General features: G+C 43.1%; 1 protein-coding gene across 1 annotated transcript in view; it reads right to left on the bottom strand.

Moving 5' to 3' along the window:
• Nucleotides 1–12,868, bottom strand: part of WDR27 (WD repeat domain 27) — a 73,612-nt gene extending 60,744 nt beyond the window's left edge. The window contains exons 1-8 of the mRNA XM_087776155.1: nucleotides 12,689–12,868; nucleotides 11,663–11,804; nucleotides 9,142–9,266; nucleotides 8,554–8,667; nucleotides 6,498–6,549; nucleotides 5,285–5,358; nucleotides 4,274–4,388; nucleotides 2,809–2,941 (exon numbers count right to left, since the gene is read on the bottom strand). Coding sequence (XP_087632281.1) covers nucleotides 2,809–2,941; nucleotides 4,274–4,388; nucleotides 5,285–5,358; nucleotides 6,498–6,549; nucleotides 8,554–8,667; nucleotides 9,142–9,266; nucleotides 11,663–11,804; nucleotides 12,689–12,868 — 935 coding nt within the window. The remainder of the gene's footprint in view (nucleotides 1–2,808; nucleotides 2,942–4,273; nucleotides 4,389–5,284; nucleotides 5,359–6,497; nucleotides 6,550–8,553; nucleotides 8,668–9,141; nucleotides 9,267–11,662; nucleotides 11,805–12,688) is intronic.
• Nucleotides 12,869–17,774: the final 4,906 nt, after the last annotated feature.

Genomic DNA, 17,774 nt, shown 5'->3' with positions numbered 1-17,774 from the left:
ACAGATTGATTTAATTTCTGAATTCTTTGAATTATTTTTAAAGAAGTGGCACTATCAAGTTATTATGAACAATGATATCAAGGGATATAAACAGGATCTCACACCCACTTTACAATAATAAAATGCCATCCACTGTGATGGAATTACTCAACTTCAAAAAGCTTAGGGAAGTATGAGACCCATAATTTTTTGCACATCAGTTTTGCAAAAATATTTCATTGTTGCATTTCATTGCAGGCAGGAAAAGTGGTAAATCAGGGATTGGTCAGTTGTTCAGACAAATCTGAACCACTTGCTAGAACCAGCACATGGTAGTTTAAAAATGAAACAGAAAAATACTTATAAATACAAAACTCTAAAAACAAAAGATAATGGAACTGGATTAATAGTAAGAAATTAATGTTCATGGTCGTTTATAAGCAGAACAAAACCTCCAACTGTGATGTGATATCTGAAAGGGTAAATAGTCCTTAGATGTACAATGCCAGGCAGTATCAGGTGGGTATTGGAAAGTGATGTTATCTCAATTCAGAAAATTATTTCCATTAACCTGTTACTGTGGATCCATTTCAAGCAACCATGTCCAAAAAGGACATTGAAAAAGAATTGAGATTGAATTTCAGTAAAAGTTCAAAAGAAAATGTTAAAAATGTTACAGAAAACATGCCTTATACAAGGCGCAAATTATTTATCCAGAAGTGTAGCGGTAACTTGTTCATGAGCTATAATTCGCTATGCAAGGAGGGAACTCGATAGTAGCTGGCTCTAGACTATCAGAATAAAAAACATACTAAGAGCCAATAACTACATGAAAAGAGGGTAATTCAGATCAGAAGTAAAATGGAATGAGTCAGTTGCTGGAACAACTTAACTAGGGACATGGTGGATTCTTTATCACTGGAAAAGTAGCCATCTTTAAAGATGTGTTGTAGTTCAAACCAAACCTATAGTTTTGATGAAGAAAAAGTTCTGATGATTTGAGTGTGGTATTACAGAGGGACCTGGACAGGCTGGATCAATGGCTGAGGGCAACTGTATGACAGCTAAGTGCTGGGTCCTGCACTTGGCTCACAACTACCCCAGGCAATGCTACAGGCTTGGGGAAGAGTGGCTGGAGAGCTGCCTCGCAGAAAAGGACCTGGCGATGTTGGTTGACAGCCGCCTGAACATGAGCCAGCAGTGTGCTCAGGTGGCCAAGAGGGACAATGGCATCCTGGCTTGTGTCAGGAACAGTTGGCCAGCAGGACCAGGGAGGTGATAGTGCCCCTGTACTCGGCACTGGTGAGGCCGCACCTCGAGTACTGTGCTCAGTTTTGGGCCCCTCACTACAAGAAGGACATCGAGATGCTGGAGAGTGTCCAAAGAAGGGCAACGAAGCTGGTGAAGGGTCTAGAGCACAAGTCTTATGAGGAGTGGCTGAGGGAACTGGGGTTGTTTAGTTTGGAGAAGAGGAGGCTGAGGGGAGACCTTATTGTTCTCTACAACTACCTGAAAGGAGGTTGTAGTGAGGTGGGGCTTGGTCTCTTCTCTCAGGTAGCAAGCAACAGGACGAGAAGAAATGGCCTCAAGTTGTGCTGGGGGAGATTTAGATTGGATATTAGGAAAAATTTCTTCATGGAGAGAGTGCTTAGGTATTGGAACAGACTGCCCAGGGAAGTCGTGCAATATCTGTCCCTGGAAATGTTAAAAAAATGTGTGGATGTGGTGCTTAGGGACATGGTTTAGAGGTGGACGTGGCAGTTAGATTAACAGTTGGACTCGATGATCTCAGAGGTCTTTTCCAACCTTAATGATTCTATGATTCTATGATTCTATGATCTTCTGGCCTTAGCATTCTGTCATTCCATTAAAGTATGTCTGAGATGTACATCTTAAAAATCACCACTTCCTTCCTCTCAATGGTAGTCCTTCTGAAAATGTAGGCACCATGAAAATAACTGTTTGTTAATAATTACTTCAATTTGACATAAAGACAAACAAAATGATCCAGGACTGCTGGATATTTTTCTTCTCTGTTTATAAAAAATTGTTTATATACCTAACCAGAGGATTATTCAGTTATACCTGTACAACCCACCATAGGGCAAAGGGTGGAACAAGTGTTTCCTAAAACATGATGTGGCTGAGAAATTTATCCAAATGACAATTATAAATAACGACAAACCCAAGTTGTTCTATAAGATGGTTCTTGCGGCAGTATCCTGAACAGATTCCCAGGTGCCTGATAATATGGTTAAACTTCTCTTCAGGAAAGAATTGCAATATAAGGATTAATTTAGGTATCTCTCCTTTGCCTGGCTGACCGTTTCCATGGGAAGGAGTAAAAACATCATGCTTTGAAATGTCTGTCTCTCTGACAGAAGCTGGGCTAGAACTGGTTATGTAGTTCAAAATGTATTTAAATTTGGAAGGCAAGCTGACACAGGCACAGAGTGACTTCATCAGACTTATTTCCTTAGGAAAGCAAACTAAAAATAAATTTGGCTTTTTAATTGTAACTTGCTTCTTAATTATTTTTAACTGATCTTCCCTGATCAACTGGTATCAATAAATGCTAAAATGGATATTCCCAATGCCGTTTTTGTACAATTATTTTTCAGACTAGAAATCAGTTTTAACTTTGTATCAGTTTGTGTATGCTGCCTAAGAGTAGTCCACCAAAACTTGCAGATCACTGAATACTTTCTCTGATTTTCCTGTTGCATTTTTAAGAAAATAGTAAGTTCCAGTGAAAATAATCCAAGAACCAATAGGAACTCCTATGAATAGATTCCAGCCAAACACATGGTGGTATTTTAAAGGACTTACATGTTTTCTTCATTATGGAAACATACTAAAAAGTCACAGTGTTCAATTAAGAGGACAGGCAATGATGTTTCCACTGATCCTTCTGGTCTCATGTTGTTTGTTTTGCAAACCTTGGAAGTATTTTGCCCTTCACCTAAGAAAGACGATCAACAATACCAGCTAAGAGAAACAGACAGGATTTAAGACAGAATTAAAAGTAGTAATGTAGCATGAACTAAGACCACATTCAAGAAGTTTCTCTTTCAAAAGATGGATATATCCTAAGAGCCAGCCCTCTTGAAATACCTTTCCTCATTATTATGCTATTTTTAGTACCGTCTTCTTTCAAATACCTAGAGATAAAATCCAAAGAGCCTACTCTAAGAACTGAAAAGGATTTGGCAGAATTTAGGTGCGTTCATCTCAAAAAGTGACTCTGAAAGCCATATTCCAACAACCCTTAAATATGCTGGTTACCTTTCCACATAGCCTGAAAATTCCCTTGACACTAAAGTTACAACATAATCCAAAACCAAGATGGAAAGCCACTTCAGTTTCATCTTCCCAAGGAGTCTCCAATCCATTACGCATGCGCAGTTCACACCTAGGAACTACTAGGACCGAATTTAGCATTAGGCACAGACACTGCATCACTCTCAAACATCTAAAGATCAAAGTGACATCCATATATTTTAAATAACAGGAAATGTAGCAGTCTTTCTCATTAGGTTAGGACCTTAGGATTACTGAAGCTGGACCACTGGGCAGCTAAGAATACAACAGTCACTGAAGACAGAAAAAGAGCAAGCAAGGGAAAACAGATCTCTTTCCCTAAAGAAAGCTCCCTCTTGCTTGCCTTTAGGAGGACATCAACTCACTTCAGCTAGTGTGCAGGTACTCTGAATGCCTCGTTTAGGAACGTGGAATCACCTTGCTGAGGTTATCAGTGCAGTCTTTATAGACTTATTAGTACTCTGTGTTATATCACTAGAAATACCACAGCCAGAGAAATACCATATCATGGAGGCACTGGTATGGATAAAAAAAAAAAAAAAAGAAAAAGAAAAAAAAGGAAAAAACAAAAGAGATTCCTAGAAGCTTCAAAGGTAGCTGAGAAAAGGTACTCCACTTAGACAATGGATGAATTTTTAGGCACTGTTTCTGTTCTCACTGAAGCCTTGGGCAATGAATTCAATAAAAAACAAATACTTAATAGTTCACGTCATGCAATGTTTTATAAGCAGATACATTGGCCAAGAGTTTATTACAGACATACATGCATAATTCTGTCCAGATATGTCAAATAATTCTTTCCAGATATGCCAATACCCAACTTCATATCACCTTCAGTAAGAATTCCATGCCACAGTCTGAGACTTATAACTCTATCACTTATAAGAAATTCTCATGGAATAAAAAGCACATACTCAGTAGCCAATAACAACCAGAATATACCATAAACAGCATTCTAGAAGCACAGTGCTACCTATTTCTTGTCCAGATTTCCACACTTTATTATAGAATTTCTCCTGCTTTTTCTTTAAGTTGATATGTGCCACACAACGGTAATTATGATCACTGATTAAACTGAAGATCCAAAGCTGCAATAAAAAAAAAAAAAAAAACAATTGCAATAACCTTTCGACACTAAACATAAAGCTTACATGACTACAAACTAAAGGTCCAGTATTTAAAACTGTTGATGTAACTAACTAATGAATTTTTGTATCTGGAATCTCGCCATGGACTAGAAATTCAATTATATGCATTTCTAAGGTTATCAAAGGATATATTCAATATTAGCAAAAGCAGACGTTATCAATTTGAACTGCACATCTAATTAATTCCCATATGTTTATGTCTTTGAAAAAAACTCCTCATAGACTATTTCCCACAAATAAAAATCAAAGGTAACCTGCATGTAATTGCTCACTGAGTCATGTACATGAATTTCATTTATACCTTTCTCTTTTTAGGCACCACTATAGTTAAATCTTTAATTTTCTTCACAATTCATTGAACGGTAACACTGAAGGAAAACAGCTGGAAAATCTCATGTAAATATATTCTTAACATTAAATTAAAGAGGAGGTGAAATGCATATTCACACTTATCACATTTTGATTAGAATTCCAACATGCTGAAATCATAGTCTCTTCCATTTATTGTCATGTGTTTCATTCTTTGGCCAAAATAGAAGAATCCTTTTTTCTTTTAAATCAGATATATTTATAGCCTCTCAGTGTTCTCCTCTTACATAACCACTGATTGTGCTCTTAAAAACTTTTATGATTTTCAGGAAAAAGTTTCCATTTTGTAATAGATGTCTTATATACCATACATGGTTTATGCTCAAAGCATTGAATTATGCTTACTAACATAACTGCTGCAACAGTTCAAAACATGTGTGCAGATTGTGAAGCTTTTTTGTAGACAGATACATTACTAACAGTTGATTATTTCGACATAGAGACTAAGTTTAATGGGTAATTCTTACCTGTCCCTCAGCACATCCAGTGATAATCTGTTTATTTTCTTCATCAATGAGCAGACTTAGCAAAGGAAATGCTGCTTCAAAAAAGATAAAATTATTTCCAGAGTAGACACAAATCAGGTATTTAATTAAAATACACGATTCAAAATTGAATCCTCCTATTCATAAAGAAGGGGGGAAAAAAAACCTTACAGCAATTCTTAGGGTTGCACAATGTTTTGTGTGGCTTAGCATTTGTGTTGCTAAGGGCTTTCCATTTGCAGGTCTGTGGCCTGCCTTTCACCCAAGCTGCCATGGCAGTGGCTTTCTGCAACCTGTCACCCACATGGCTGTGGCATGGTTTTCAGAGCCCCTGTGGCAGAAGTTTTCCCTTGTTGTTCCCATGCTGTTATTCTCATGGCCTTGCACCTGCAAACCGTGATATTGCAGTTAAGGCAGGTTTTCAAGGGAAGCAATTGCCACAGGCAACCAGGGGGAAATCACCCCTTCTTCCTCTCCTTTCCTACCATGTGGTTTTAGCTTTTAGTTCATGTGAAGTCATCCAATAACATGTATGCACAAAGCTTAACAACCAATCTCCACGCAGCTCGTGCCCCCAAAGTGTGCTCCAATCACCACTAACGGCGCCACAAGCAGGAGCAACCAACAAGGAGTTTGAGCAGGCCCTGTTGAAAACTATATGGGTCCCGTAGGAAAAGTGCTATTGGAAGAGGGGTCCCTGCTGCACTGGAGACAGCACTTGCCCTCCTCCTCTTCTCTCCTTTTGCTCTCATCTTTCCACAGAAGTAGCTTTCACCTTTAAAGTCAATATATGTCATCAGCTACACACGCTGCTAATAAATCTGCATATGGTATACTTAAAGTATTTCCTTCCATGTCATATACAAAACTTGAAGGAAAACAAGCACATAGTACTCAGACAGTGGAACTGTAGCTACAAGAGAGCTTCATTTGCGTATCTCAGTAAATGGCAAGTTACATACACACCCCGTACAAAAAGAGCTGTTTATGAAAGCACACTACAACTATCTACCCAGAAGCACACTTTAAAGGAAAATATATTTACTAATGGCTTTAAAGGATATGTTTACTACTACCTAGTCTACTAGAACTATTTTCACTAAATCAACTAAATACTTCTATAATAATTTTATGTTATTGTTTAGAGAGAGGATTTTTTTGCTCTGAAAAAGTATATATAAAAAAGAAAACATACCCGTTAATACTCCTGACTGATATATTAACTGGCCAGTAGAATAGTCCCACACCTTTAGGAAAAAGAAAAGTAAAGATAAGCACCTACTTAGATCTTGAAGGAAAACACAAATTTCAACGGCCATCATGTGGTGAAAACAGAGAAATGCAACCATTGAAAGGGATGCAATATGGTAAGGATTTTTTTTCAGCATTTTTTTCTAACTACGTAGGGTTTTGTTTAATTGATAAGTATCCCTAGTGAAAAAGGTGAAACTCACCTGGTATGGATATACGAAGTACTTAGAAGTACTTATTGTCATCTTTGCTTAGGTTGATCTCTTAATGACTTAAGCTAAATTAATTAAAAGACATACTTCAACTGGTTCTAGATTTCACACAGGGATCTTGCATAATTTCACAATTTTCATATTGGGCTCTGGGATAAGAGGTCATTATTAATAATAATGATACTTATTATGGTCTATAGACCCACATATAAATCAACTTTCATTATTAACATGACTGTTTCTACGTGATGTATTCTATGCTTAATAGTTGATTAAGAAAGCTAAATGAAACCAAATTTTTCCTCTCATGTTGCTATTTCTGTAAGCCTTCCTCTCCACAAATACTTCCACTACATTTATCTACACTATCATAGCTGAGATGATTGAAAAAATTACAGCCAGACAGTCCCTGCTTTCTAAACATGGCTGTGAACCTTCGTTTAGCTCCCAAGCTTTTCTCTTTGTTCGTGTTTCATTTTTCTCTGAATGTAAACATCATTCTTATGAAAAACTGTTTCCTAAGATCTTTTATCATAAATTTATCTGAAGAGATTCTCACCTGTTTCACCATTTCTTTAGCCAAGTAAAAGGGCTAGGGGAGCATAAGGTTTTGGACACGGCAATTCCTGCAGTCACAGGAGCCAACTATCATAGACCCCATCATGGCTGCCCTCAGGGAATTACCCCTGATCTGCAGAATCAGGCAAAGAAAATAAAACTTGAAGACTTTCTTACTAAATTATTTGAGAGACTTGCAAAATATTTTCATTTGATTGTGCTTTTAGTCCCAACATTTATTGAGGTTAAAAAAAAAAAAAAGCAAAACTTATTTACGAGGATTTTGTATAATTTATCAAGTCTTCATTCAATTAACATGAAGAAGCATATAGATCTTTTCATTCAGTCATTTTTACCTTGATTTAATTTCTTAGATCAACATAAACTAAATAAGAAACAATCAATCAGAAAGTCAGAATTATTAGTATTTCCTAAAATTCCAATTCAATCTTTGCCTTTTTTTTTCCAAGACCAGGACAAAAATCAAAATCACATTTTCTCCAGAACAGAGTTACATAAAAATTAAATTTAGAAAAACAAAACAATCAACCTTTGATATAGCAAACCTTAATTTTACTTTAGCTTGTAGAACCAAATGTTGGGCTATGTTTAGAATCATATAGAGGACAATCAGTAGTAGACTAAACTGTATCTAATCAAAGTACCCACATCAGTATCTCCTGGAAGATACACCTGGTTTCACTCAGGCTCCTTGTTTCCCCTTACTAAGTTGTCTTCAATTGTCATCATGTACAGCAGCAGCACTCCATGGTGTCATCATATAAAATGCTGTCTGGGAAAAAATCCTACCAGTATGTAATAACCCAGCCATTGCATGCAATAACCCAAAACAATATTCCCAAAAGGGAAAATTCCAATCAATATCAGCAGCCTCAAAATAAAATGCTTTCATTCATCTCAGCACACTGAAACACTTCATTACAGCCAAACTGGTAAAAATATTTCCATTTGCCAGATTATAATAATAACCAGTTAACACTTCACTGTAGAAAGTTTTGAATATACAAAACCTGCATTGTTCTTTTGAAAAAGAGTAATTAATTTTTATAATAATTTCCTAGCCAGCTCTAAGAACAATGTCCTGATCTCTATAAAGTTGAAGATGTTTTTTGCTTAATCTTCAGAAAATATATTTAAAGGGAAAAAAAGATTACTTCACATATTCACTAAATTATATTTTTTAAAAGTGCAGCTCTACAATTTCCTTGCCTTAAAGGTTCTGTCTTCTGACACAGATATAAGCATACTTTTCTCCCATGTGCAAAACTCAGCAGCAGTCACTGGAGCCAGGTGGCCATCCAATTCAGCTAGTATTGCTTCGTTCTGTGATTAGTCAATTCAAAATGAAAACAGATTAGATTTCAAACTAAAAATGACAATTAGTTAAATGTTTTAATAATTAATAACTGTTTCTAAAAATTGTCAGATTTGAATTTAAAATATTAATTCAATAAGATTTTTCTTATTGAAACTGCAGCCCTGTATGTCATCCTGCTGGCAATGCCACATTACATTTGTTTCTTCAGAATGAATGATATAGGAGTAATTTTTCAGATGTCCTCAGAATGTCATCTTCTTCTAAGTTATTGAGATGATGTTTCACTTCAACTTTTTAGATCTAGTCTTCTATCTGGTATATGATGCATTATCAAGCATTAGTTCATACTTATTTCCATCTATATGATAAAAATTAATGCTTTTACTTAATTATTCTGACATTTCTCTATCATTATTTTACTTGAAAGTGAATAAGTTAAAGCAATACCAACACCATGGCTACAAAGAATGGTATCTCACCTTTGCACTTAACATGTAGATCTGATTTCCAGCACATACTGCCACTTGTTGATCATCCGGATTAAATCTTACATGAAGAACCATTCCCAAAAGAGTTCCTATAACAATTCCTCGAGGTGTTAGCCCTGCAGCAATTTTATTGTTATTGAGACTCAATGAAATACAAAACTCTGGTGCAGTGAGATTCTTAGAAAATTTTCATAGCAATTATCTAACCACAGAAGTACCCCAGTTTCTGCCAGGAAGATGTACAGAACAACCCACAGTTTAATTATACCAGGCTATCGGAAAGCAAAGCACAGAACTATGTACCAGCAGGATTCCTCCATCTGCCATGTTGCCTAGACATGATCCAGTACTCTTTGAGATACTGATAATAAGTGTGCCCATCAAATCATACTTCCATCGAAGACTGCCAGGGACAGGATTTTTGGAGTAGGGTGATGTGCCCAAGGAACCCAGTAGCGACACATTCATTTTGGAGGCAAGAAATCCTGACTGAAGCCCAGCAAAACAGGGGTCTGAAAAATGCTTTTTCCAGGAGAATATCCCAGGCACTCAGCCATCAAGAAGGGGGACTTTCTTTCTCTTGGTTTTAATCCTTCTGTGGCAAAGGGCTGAAAGAGGAAGTACACCACTGAATATCATAGACTAGCTTTGAGAACAGGCTCATGTTTCATCCCTCTCTTCACCACTTCTTTCTGGTCATCTCAGTGGTTCAAGCAGGCCGGTTTCTGCAAATCCCTATTTTACGATGCTGCCTTTAACTATGTGAGGAGATTTTGGACATCTCATTAAATTTAAGGATTTCATAGGCAATAAATTAACTAGGATACAGGCACAACAACTACAGGTGTCCTTTTCTAGGTTTTATCCTAGATGCTGTGGAGTGTTTCCACAATTGATTAACTTGTCAAGATCTACCAGGATGGAGAGATGGCTCACACAAAGAACTCCTTAACCACTTTGATATAGTTAATAAGAACATGGTCAGAGAAAACATGCCAAGACTGTGCAGAGCACAGACTGGGGAAAGAAAGACTATACAGCATCTGCCTGTGGATAGAGAGAAAAAGAGAAAGAAGAAAATCCAGCAGCAGAGAATCTGGCTTTCAGATGTCTTTGCATTAAAACTACACATACTCTTTATCTGTCTGCTGCTGTCTATTTCTAACTGCCGTTTTTGTTTCCTCCAAATTTATAGTCCCATTTTATGGGGCTTTGAGTTGCTGTGTTACTCTTACATGGATTACAATGCAATACTGGCATTTATTATAAAAGCACTTAAAATGTTCATTTTTCTTTACAACATTAATTTTCATAATAGGTAGATTTGCAAAATCAGCGTGGAGTAGAGTACAAGAGACAACTCCCACACATTAAATCATAGGCAAGTCTCTAGCTACAGGTAATGAGGAAGAAACTTTTAATAGTGTTGGACAATGCCATGTGACTCTCAATATTGACATCAAAGGGGGACTGTAATACCTCTCAGTTATCATGCCATAACAATGTATTTTGGACAGAGTGTCATTGGAACTTCAGTGAGTCGTGACTCTGGGAGTCTTGCTCCCTGTCTTTCTCTTTCATTATTCTTCTACTTTCCAGTCGATTTAAGCTTGAAGAGGAGTTAGCACTGCTCCCTAGAATCTAACTCCATTAGTTGAGGCTCCAAACCAAGATGGTGGCCGGGATACTAGAACTTCTGCTTTCTTTGTGTTAGGTCATCATAACTCTCTTTCACTCATGCACTTTCCTCCCAGATCAGATACTGGCATTGCTCCCCCCCCCCCCCCCCCCCGACAACAGTTTCAGACAGAGGCAGAAGGAGAGGCAGACCAGACGAAGCAGGATGTAAAACCCCAGTCCTACAGATATTCCAGAAAAGGTAGCGTTTAGTTATTTTGGCATTGCATGCTTAGTTATGCAGTGCTGTTATGATTGAAAATTTTGCTGTCGCTTTTATCCCACAGCGGCAGAACTTAACTGCCTTTGCAGTGCTTCTCCGCCTTTCCCCTGGGGTTGCCAGCACTCGCCTACTCCCGCACAGGACCCTGGCCAGCTCCCGGGGCCGCCCGCCCCTGGCAGCCCCGGCCCAGCGCAGCCTCCGCCGCGGGGCCCGGCAGCCGCCGGGGGCGTCCGGTCCGGTGGGCGCTCGGGAGAGCGGCCGTCGTTAAGGGCGGGTCTCCTGAGGAGGTACGATGGCCAGACCGGCTGGACTGCGGGCCTGGTTCAGCTTGGCGTTGTCGAAGGAGAGCAGTAGAGAAATAAAGCACTATTTATCACGGTGAGGGCTGCGGAATCTGAGTGGCTAATGCATGCTACTCAGAAATAACAATCTTTCTATGCAAGTGGTAGTGGAAGAAAAGGAGGTGTTGGGCGGTTGTCTTCTAAGGTGGTCGTTGCTCAGAGACTGCCTGGGCATTGGTCTGCTTGTAGGAGGTCATGAGTGACTGCCCTTGCATCACTTCTTTTATATATATATATAAAATATGTATATATTATATAAATAATACTCTACCTTCTTGCACTTTCCGTGTGCATTCATCAAGATTCCACACTATCACACGTTCACGAGAAGCAGAGCAGACTAGAAGTGGATTGATTTTACTTCCAAATGACAGCGCGGAAATTGAGTAATGATGTCCTGACAAACGTAATGGCTGACAAATGTACATAAAGAAGAGTTAAATGAGTCACTTCAAACTAAGATTATGAACAATACAAAATTACAAATGGGTAACGTACATATAATTAACAAAACAATAACTATTTTTTCTTTATTGTTTCAAAAATCACTTAATCAGCTGCAGTGTAGCTGTACTGCGTTTGGCTGGGATGGAGTTAACTTTCTTCATAGCAGCTTGCATGGTGGAGCGCTTTGGACTTCCTGACGAAAACTGTTGATAACATGCCAATGTTTTGGCTGTTGCCAAACACTGCTTGCACAGAACCAAGGCTTCCTCTTTTTCCCACTCTGTCCCGGCCGCCCCAACCCCAGCAAACAGACTGGGGGTGCACAAGAGGCTGGGAAGGGACACAGCAGGAACAGCTGACCCAAACTGCCAAAAGAATGTTCCCTACCATATGATGTTGTGCTCAGCAATAAAACTAGGGTATTGGCTGAAGAAGGTGTTGGGGGGCTGGGGGGTTGTCTTCTAAGGTGGTCGTTGCTTAAAGCCTGTATGGGGATCGGTCTGCTTGTAGGAGATGGTGAGTGATTGCCTTTGTATCACTTCTTTTTTCCTGTTTTCTTCACTCGTGAAACTATCTTTACCTCAACCTGACTTCTGACTTCTGCCCATCCTATTCTCTCCCCCATCCCGCTGGGAAGGAGCAAGCAGGAGACTGGGTGGTGGTTTAGCTGCCACCACAACAGTTTATATTATTCTCATCACAATAACAAAACTCATACTAAATGCTAAATCTTCCCAGCATTAAAGTGAAACCTGACACTCCTACACTACCCTCAAATATTTTGTTTATGTCTTCCTTTTAAGTCTTCTTCTGCAATAGCAGCCTATGAAGGGATATATTCTGCTTTTACCTGAGCAGTCGCCGTATTCCAGATGCATAACTCATTTCGATTCAAAGGGAAAGCACAGTAATGGTGACTACACGCCAGCTGAACAAGGGACTCTGACAGTCTGGATTTAAACAAGCGTTTTTCGCGGACAACGTCAGGATTGCAGCTTCCTCCAGAACAACGGTCCCCGTCACTTTCCATCCTGCGGCTGAAACGGGCCCCGCGGCGGAGCACCACGGGGGGCAGCCCCCGCCTCACCGGCTGCGTCCTCACCGCCTGGCGGCGCGGGGTCCCACGGCCCCGCGGCCCGGCCCCGGCCCCGCCGCCCAACGGCCGACCCGTAACCAGGGCAGCGGCGCCGCCGACGGGCCGCCGAGCGGGACAACCCTCCCTCGCCCGCGGGGCGCGGCGGGCCCGCGGCGGCCGCCTCCCTCAGGGCCCCGCGCGGCCCGGCCGCCTTCCCGCCCTGGGCAACGGCTGAGCGCGAGCCTAACGGCTCCGCCGCGCCCTCTGCCGGCGCCCAGCGCAGCGCCGGCCCCAGCGATCGGCAGCAGCCGCTTGCGGCCGTTTTCTCTTTCTCCAAAACAGGGCGGTGTCGCCAAGGGGCCTTCGCTCTCCGCAGCCGTACCCTGGGCTGCACCGACAGCAGCGCGGCCAGCAGGGCGGGGGCGGCCATTCTCCCCCGCGGCTCCGCTCTCGTGGGACCCCGCCTGGAGCACTGCCCCCAGCTCTGGGGACACCAGCACGAGACAGACACGGACCTGTTGGCCTGGGTCCGGAGGAGGGCCACCAACACCTCTCCTATGAGGACAGGCTGAGAGAGCTGGGGTTGCTCCGCCGGGAGAAGAGAAGGCTCCAGAGAGACCTTATTGCGGCCTCTGAATATATAAAGGGAGCTTATAAGAAAGATCATAGAATAGAATCATAGAATGCTTTGGGATGGAAGGGACTTTTAAAGGTTATCTGGTCCAACCCCCTGCAACGGGCAGGGACATCTTCAACTAGATCAGGTTGCTCAGAGCCCCGTCCAGCCTGGCCTTGGATGTTTCCAAGGATGGGGCATCTACCACCTCTCTGGGCAACCCATTCCAGTGTTTCACCACCCTCATGATGAAAAATTTTTTTCCTTGTGCTCAGTCTAAATCTACCCTCCTTAAGTTTAAAACCATTACCCCTTGTCCTGTCGCAGCAGGCCTTGCTAAAAAGACTATCCCCAAAGACTATCCCCTAAAGAAAGATGGAGACTCTTTACCAAGGCCTGTAGTGACAGGACAAGGGGCAATGGTGTTAAACTGAAAGAGGGTTGATTTAGGTTGGACATAAGGACGAAATTCTTCACTATGAGGGTGGTGAGGCACTGGAACAGGTTGCCCAGAGAAGCTGTGGATGCCCCATCCCTGGAGGTGTTCAAGGCCAGGTCAGATGGGGGTTTGAGCAACCTGGTCTAGCGGAAGGTGTCCCTGCCCCTGGCAGGCAGGCTGGACTACATGATCGTTAAAGGTCCTTTCCAACCCAAACCATTCTGTGGTTCCATGATGCAGCAGGAACAGCACAGATCAGCCCATGACAGTGTGTGGAGCAGCACCGCTGAACAGAAGAACAGCCTTCTTGCTCTCACCAAGTTTGTGGATGACGCCAAATCGGGGGGAGCAGTGACCACGGTGGCGGGCAGGGCTGGCAGTCAGAGGGACTCGTCAGGCAGGAGAAACAAGCTGATGAGAATCTCATGGAGTCCAACAAGAGTAAGTGCAGAGTCCCTCGTCTGGCACAGAGTGACCCCATGCAAGAGGACAGGCTGGAGGATGGCTGTCTGGGAAGCAGTTCCATAGAAAAGGATCTGGAGATCCTGCTGGACAAGCTGAATATGAGCCACCACCACACCTTTGCAGCAGAGGCAGCCAGCTGCATCTGAGGCTGTGTTAGTAGTCGTAGCCAGCAGGTCCCAGTAGTGGTCCTTCCCCCCTATCTGGCACTTGTAAGACCACATCTGCAGTACTGTGTCCAGTTTTGGGGTTGTTGGTACAAGAAGGATATTGACATACTGGAGCGAGTCCCGCAGAGGGCAACCAAGATGGTCGGGGGGCTGGAGAAGGTGATGTACGGGGAGAGGCCGAGAGCACTGGGCCTCTTCAGCCTGGAGAAGAGACAGCTGAGACCTTACTTTTGCCTACAACTACCTAACTGGAGGATACAGGGAAGATGGAGCTAGACTCTTCTCGGAGGCGCTAGAACAAGCTGGAACCCGGGAAAATCCAGTTAGATGTCAAGATTTTATTTATATTTTTTTTTTAAAACACCACGAGGGTGGTTGAATATTAGAACAAGTTTCTGAGGAGAGGTTGTGGATCTCTATCCCTGGAGTTGTCCAAGAGTCAACTGGACATGGCCCTGAGCAACCTGATTTAATTAGACCTGTTTTGAACAGGAAGTCGGACCGGAGGAGTCTGGAGGTCCCTTTCAACCCAAGTTATGGTTCTATGATCAAGTTTTTGATCTGCGCCAATTTAAGCCATTTCAATGGACATCAATCTGTGGACTCGATATCCGTCTCAACTGCATTTCAAACAGATACTTTCTACAGGCCTGTCTTTCTTGTGCCTGTCTGTGATTAACTCTACCAGCATTTTTGCCCTATATGAGCATCTAACATATATTGTAGATGACAACACACTCTCCTTGCGTTAGCTTTGCTGGAGAAAGTACCAGTCCAAATTCTCTTTCACGTGTCCTTGTGAATTTGGATAAAGCCACTGTATTGAGCACCAGCTGCACAGAGGTAACACAACGCACTGCACATGACAGTATTTCTTTCCTGAACTGTGACTCATGGCTGAGAATACCAGCAAAAAAATTTATTGTAATATGCTGATGACAGTTTTCATGAGTGATACAGTCATGAATGTGTTAGGACAGTTTAGTCAGTAAAGATAAATGCTGATACAGCAAAAAGTTGTTGTTCAGACAGGCAACGCCTAGGAGTAAAGAACTTGTTCTGAAACACGTTGTGTCTTTGTAGCTGTTTCTAGGCAGCTTAGTACGCTTTTTCGCAATTAATTTCACTGTAGTTTATTTTCATCGTTCAATGCTGGTAGCTACAATACTTTCAACAACCTACTGTCCATAACAACTAGGAAACTAGTAGAAATCCAAGGAAGTATCAGAGACCTTGGACTGATTTCTTGACTGATCCAACAGGAGTCAGAACACCAACTCCTTTCCTGCAGCTGGACCCTGAGCCAGTCAAGTCCATCTGAGGGAGACCCATTCAGACAGGCGTGGACCACCACTGCTCTTTGCCCTCCCAGCGGGCAGAGACGCCACTCCTCCAGTAATAGGACAAGAAGCCGGTTCCTGCCCTCTTGGGACAAGGTGGCAGTTGCATGGGAACACTGGCAAGACGTAAGTGTGCAGTGAGAAAGTTATACCGCACCGCACCCCCATGAAACACCCCTCCGGGCCACGTCCTGTTCCTATGCAACACAATGCTAAAAGACCTTGCTGCCACAGCTTGGGTATCCGCCCATTTCAAATGGAACCGACAGCCACGGGGGGGGGAAAAGGCACTTAAAATTTTAGGGCATTTTAGGGAAACGCCAGTTCTTTATCATGTCATGCTTTTGTGTCCAATAGTATATTTCTATTGGTCTCAATATTCAATCATTGTAAGAACAATTTTAAACAATGAGATTTATCAGCTTTAAGATTTTAATGTGTTTTAAGCAGTCGATAAGCCTGTTTATAAAATCGAAATTGATTTTAATAAAGCTCAAATTTAACAGAATCCACATTTGGTGGGTTTATGCACCCTGTGTGTTTGAGGTAGGAATGAACAGAACAAGTTACATAGGTTTTATGAAATTAGAGAGCTATGGTTTGGCAACAGAACATCAGCTCGTTCTGTTAATACAGGGCCCTTGAGGTACATGCACAGATTCTCTTCAATCTCTCCGTACACAATAACACTCCATGCAGATTTTTTTTCAGTTTCAATCCTTCAGTCTTGCTTACAATTTTAAAGAGCTCAGTCAAGTTAAGGCGAGTGTGTTGAAATCAGTGGGTATTCAAAAGCAATATTTTTTTTTTTCTCTTCACACTGTGTTTTTCTATTCTGTGTTCTTAGGTGAAGTTTATGCTGACAGCCACATAAACTGCCACTAATTGTTGAAGGGCAACCTATCCTCCAGTAAGTGTATTACACCCTATTTTAGTGCAGGTAAAATTAGATTTCTCTAGCTGTAGGATTTCATTGTGAAAAATGCTTAGCACGTTGTTGAAAAATCTACATATTCAGTCACTCAGCGCCTCACCATCCTCCTCAAATGTGTCATCCCTCACTCAGAATTTACAACTAAGCAAATCTTACTGTACTGGACTTAGAAGCGCCTGGTGCTCTGAAGCCGCGCTCCCCACCCCTCCCCAGGCGCATCCCCTCCGCCGACACGGCAAAGCTTCCCCCTTCCCCGGCCGCGGTCCAGGCGGCTCCTGCAGGCCAGGGCGGCCGCTGCCCGCCGGGACGCGGGAACCAGCGCCGGCCTGGCCCGCCCCCAGCAGAGCTCCCACCCGCCGCCCCAGCAGACCCCGGCCTGCGCGGGATCCGCCAGGGGCCGATGGCCTCCCCGTGGGGACCCACCCCAGGCGCGCCCTGAGGCCAGGGCATGAGCCCCGCCACCCCTAACCGCCCGGGGGCACGCACACCGCGGGCAACGCCCGCAACCCCCGCCCTCCCAGCACGGCCAGGCCGAGGAGAGGCGCCTGCTCACGCAGCGCAAGGTCCCCCCGCCTGTGGCCATTGACAACGCGCCCCCCGAACGCGCCGCAGCCCCCGCGCCGGGGCGGGCGCAGCCGCAGCCATCCGCCGGGCCGGGGAAGGCCTGTCCTCCGCAGCGGGTCCCCGCCGGCAGCACAGCCAACGGCCCCGCCGCGGCGGGGGAGGCGCAGGCCCGCGGAGCCCCGGCGGTGAGGCGGGGCGGGGTGCGTGCGCGGTGCTCCGCGTTGCCATGACGACGGCACCGCCCCCGACGCCTGCTCTCGCGATAGCGGGGGGGGCGCGGCCGGCGGCCCGCGCGCCGCCACGCCCCGGGGAGGGGGCGGGGCAGGGGCGGGGCGG

This window comes from Nipponia nippon, unplaced genomic scaffold (genome assembly GCF_047370975.1).
Source record: "Nipponia nippon isolate SJK-2023a ecotype South Korea unplaced genomic scaffold, ASM4737097v1 scaffold_4, whole genome shotgun sequence".
Classification (NCBI taxonomy): Eukaryota; Metazoa; Chordata; class Aves; order Pelecaniformes; family Threskiornithidae; genus Nipponia; species Nipponia nippon.
The sequence above is the reverse complement of the archived record's forward strand: the minus strand, read 5'-3'. Positions and strand labels throughout refer to the sequence as shown.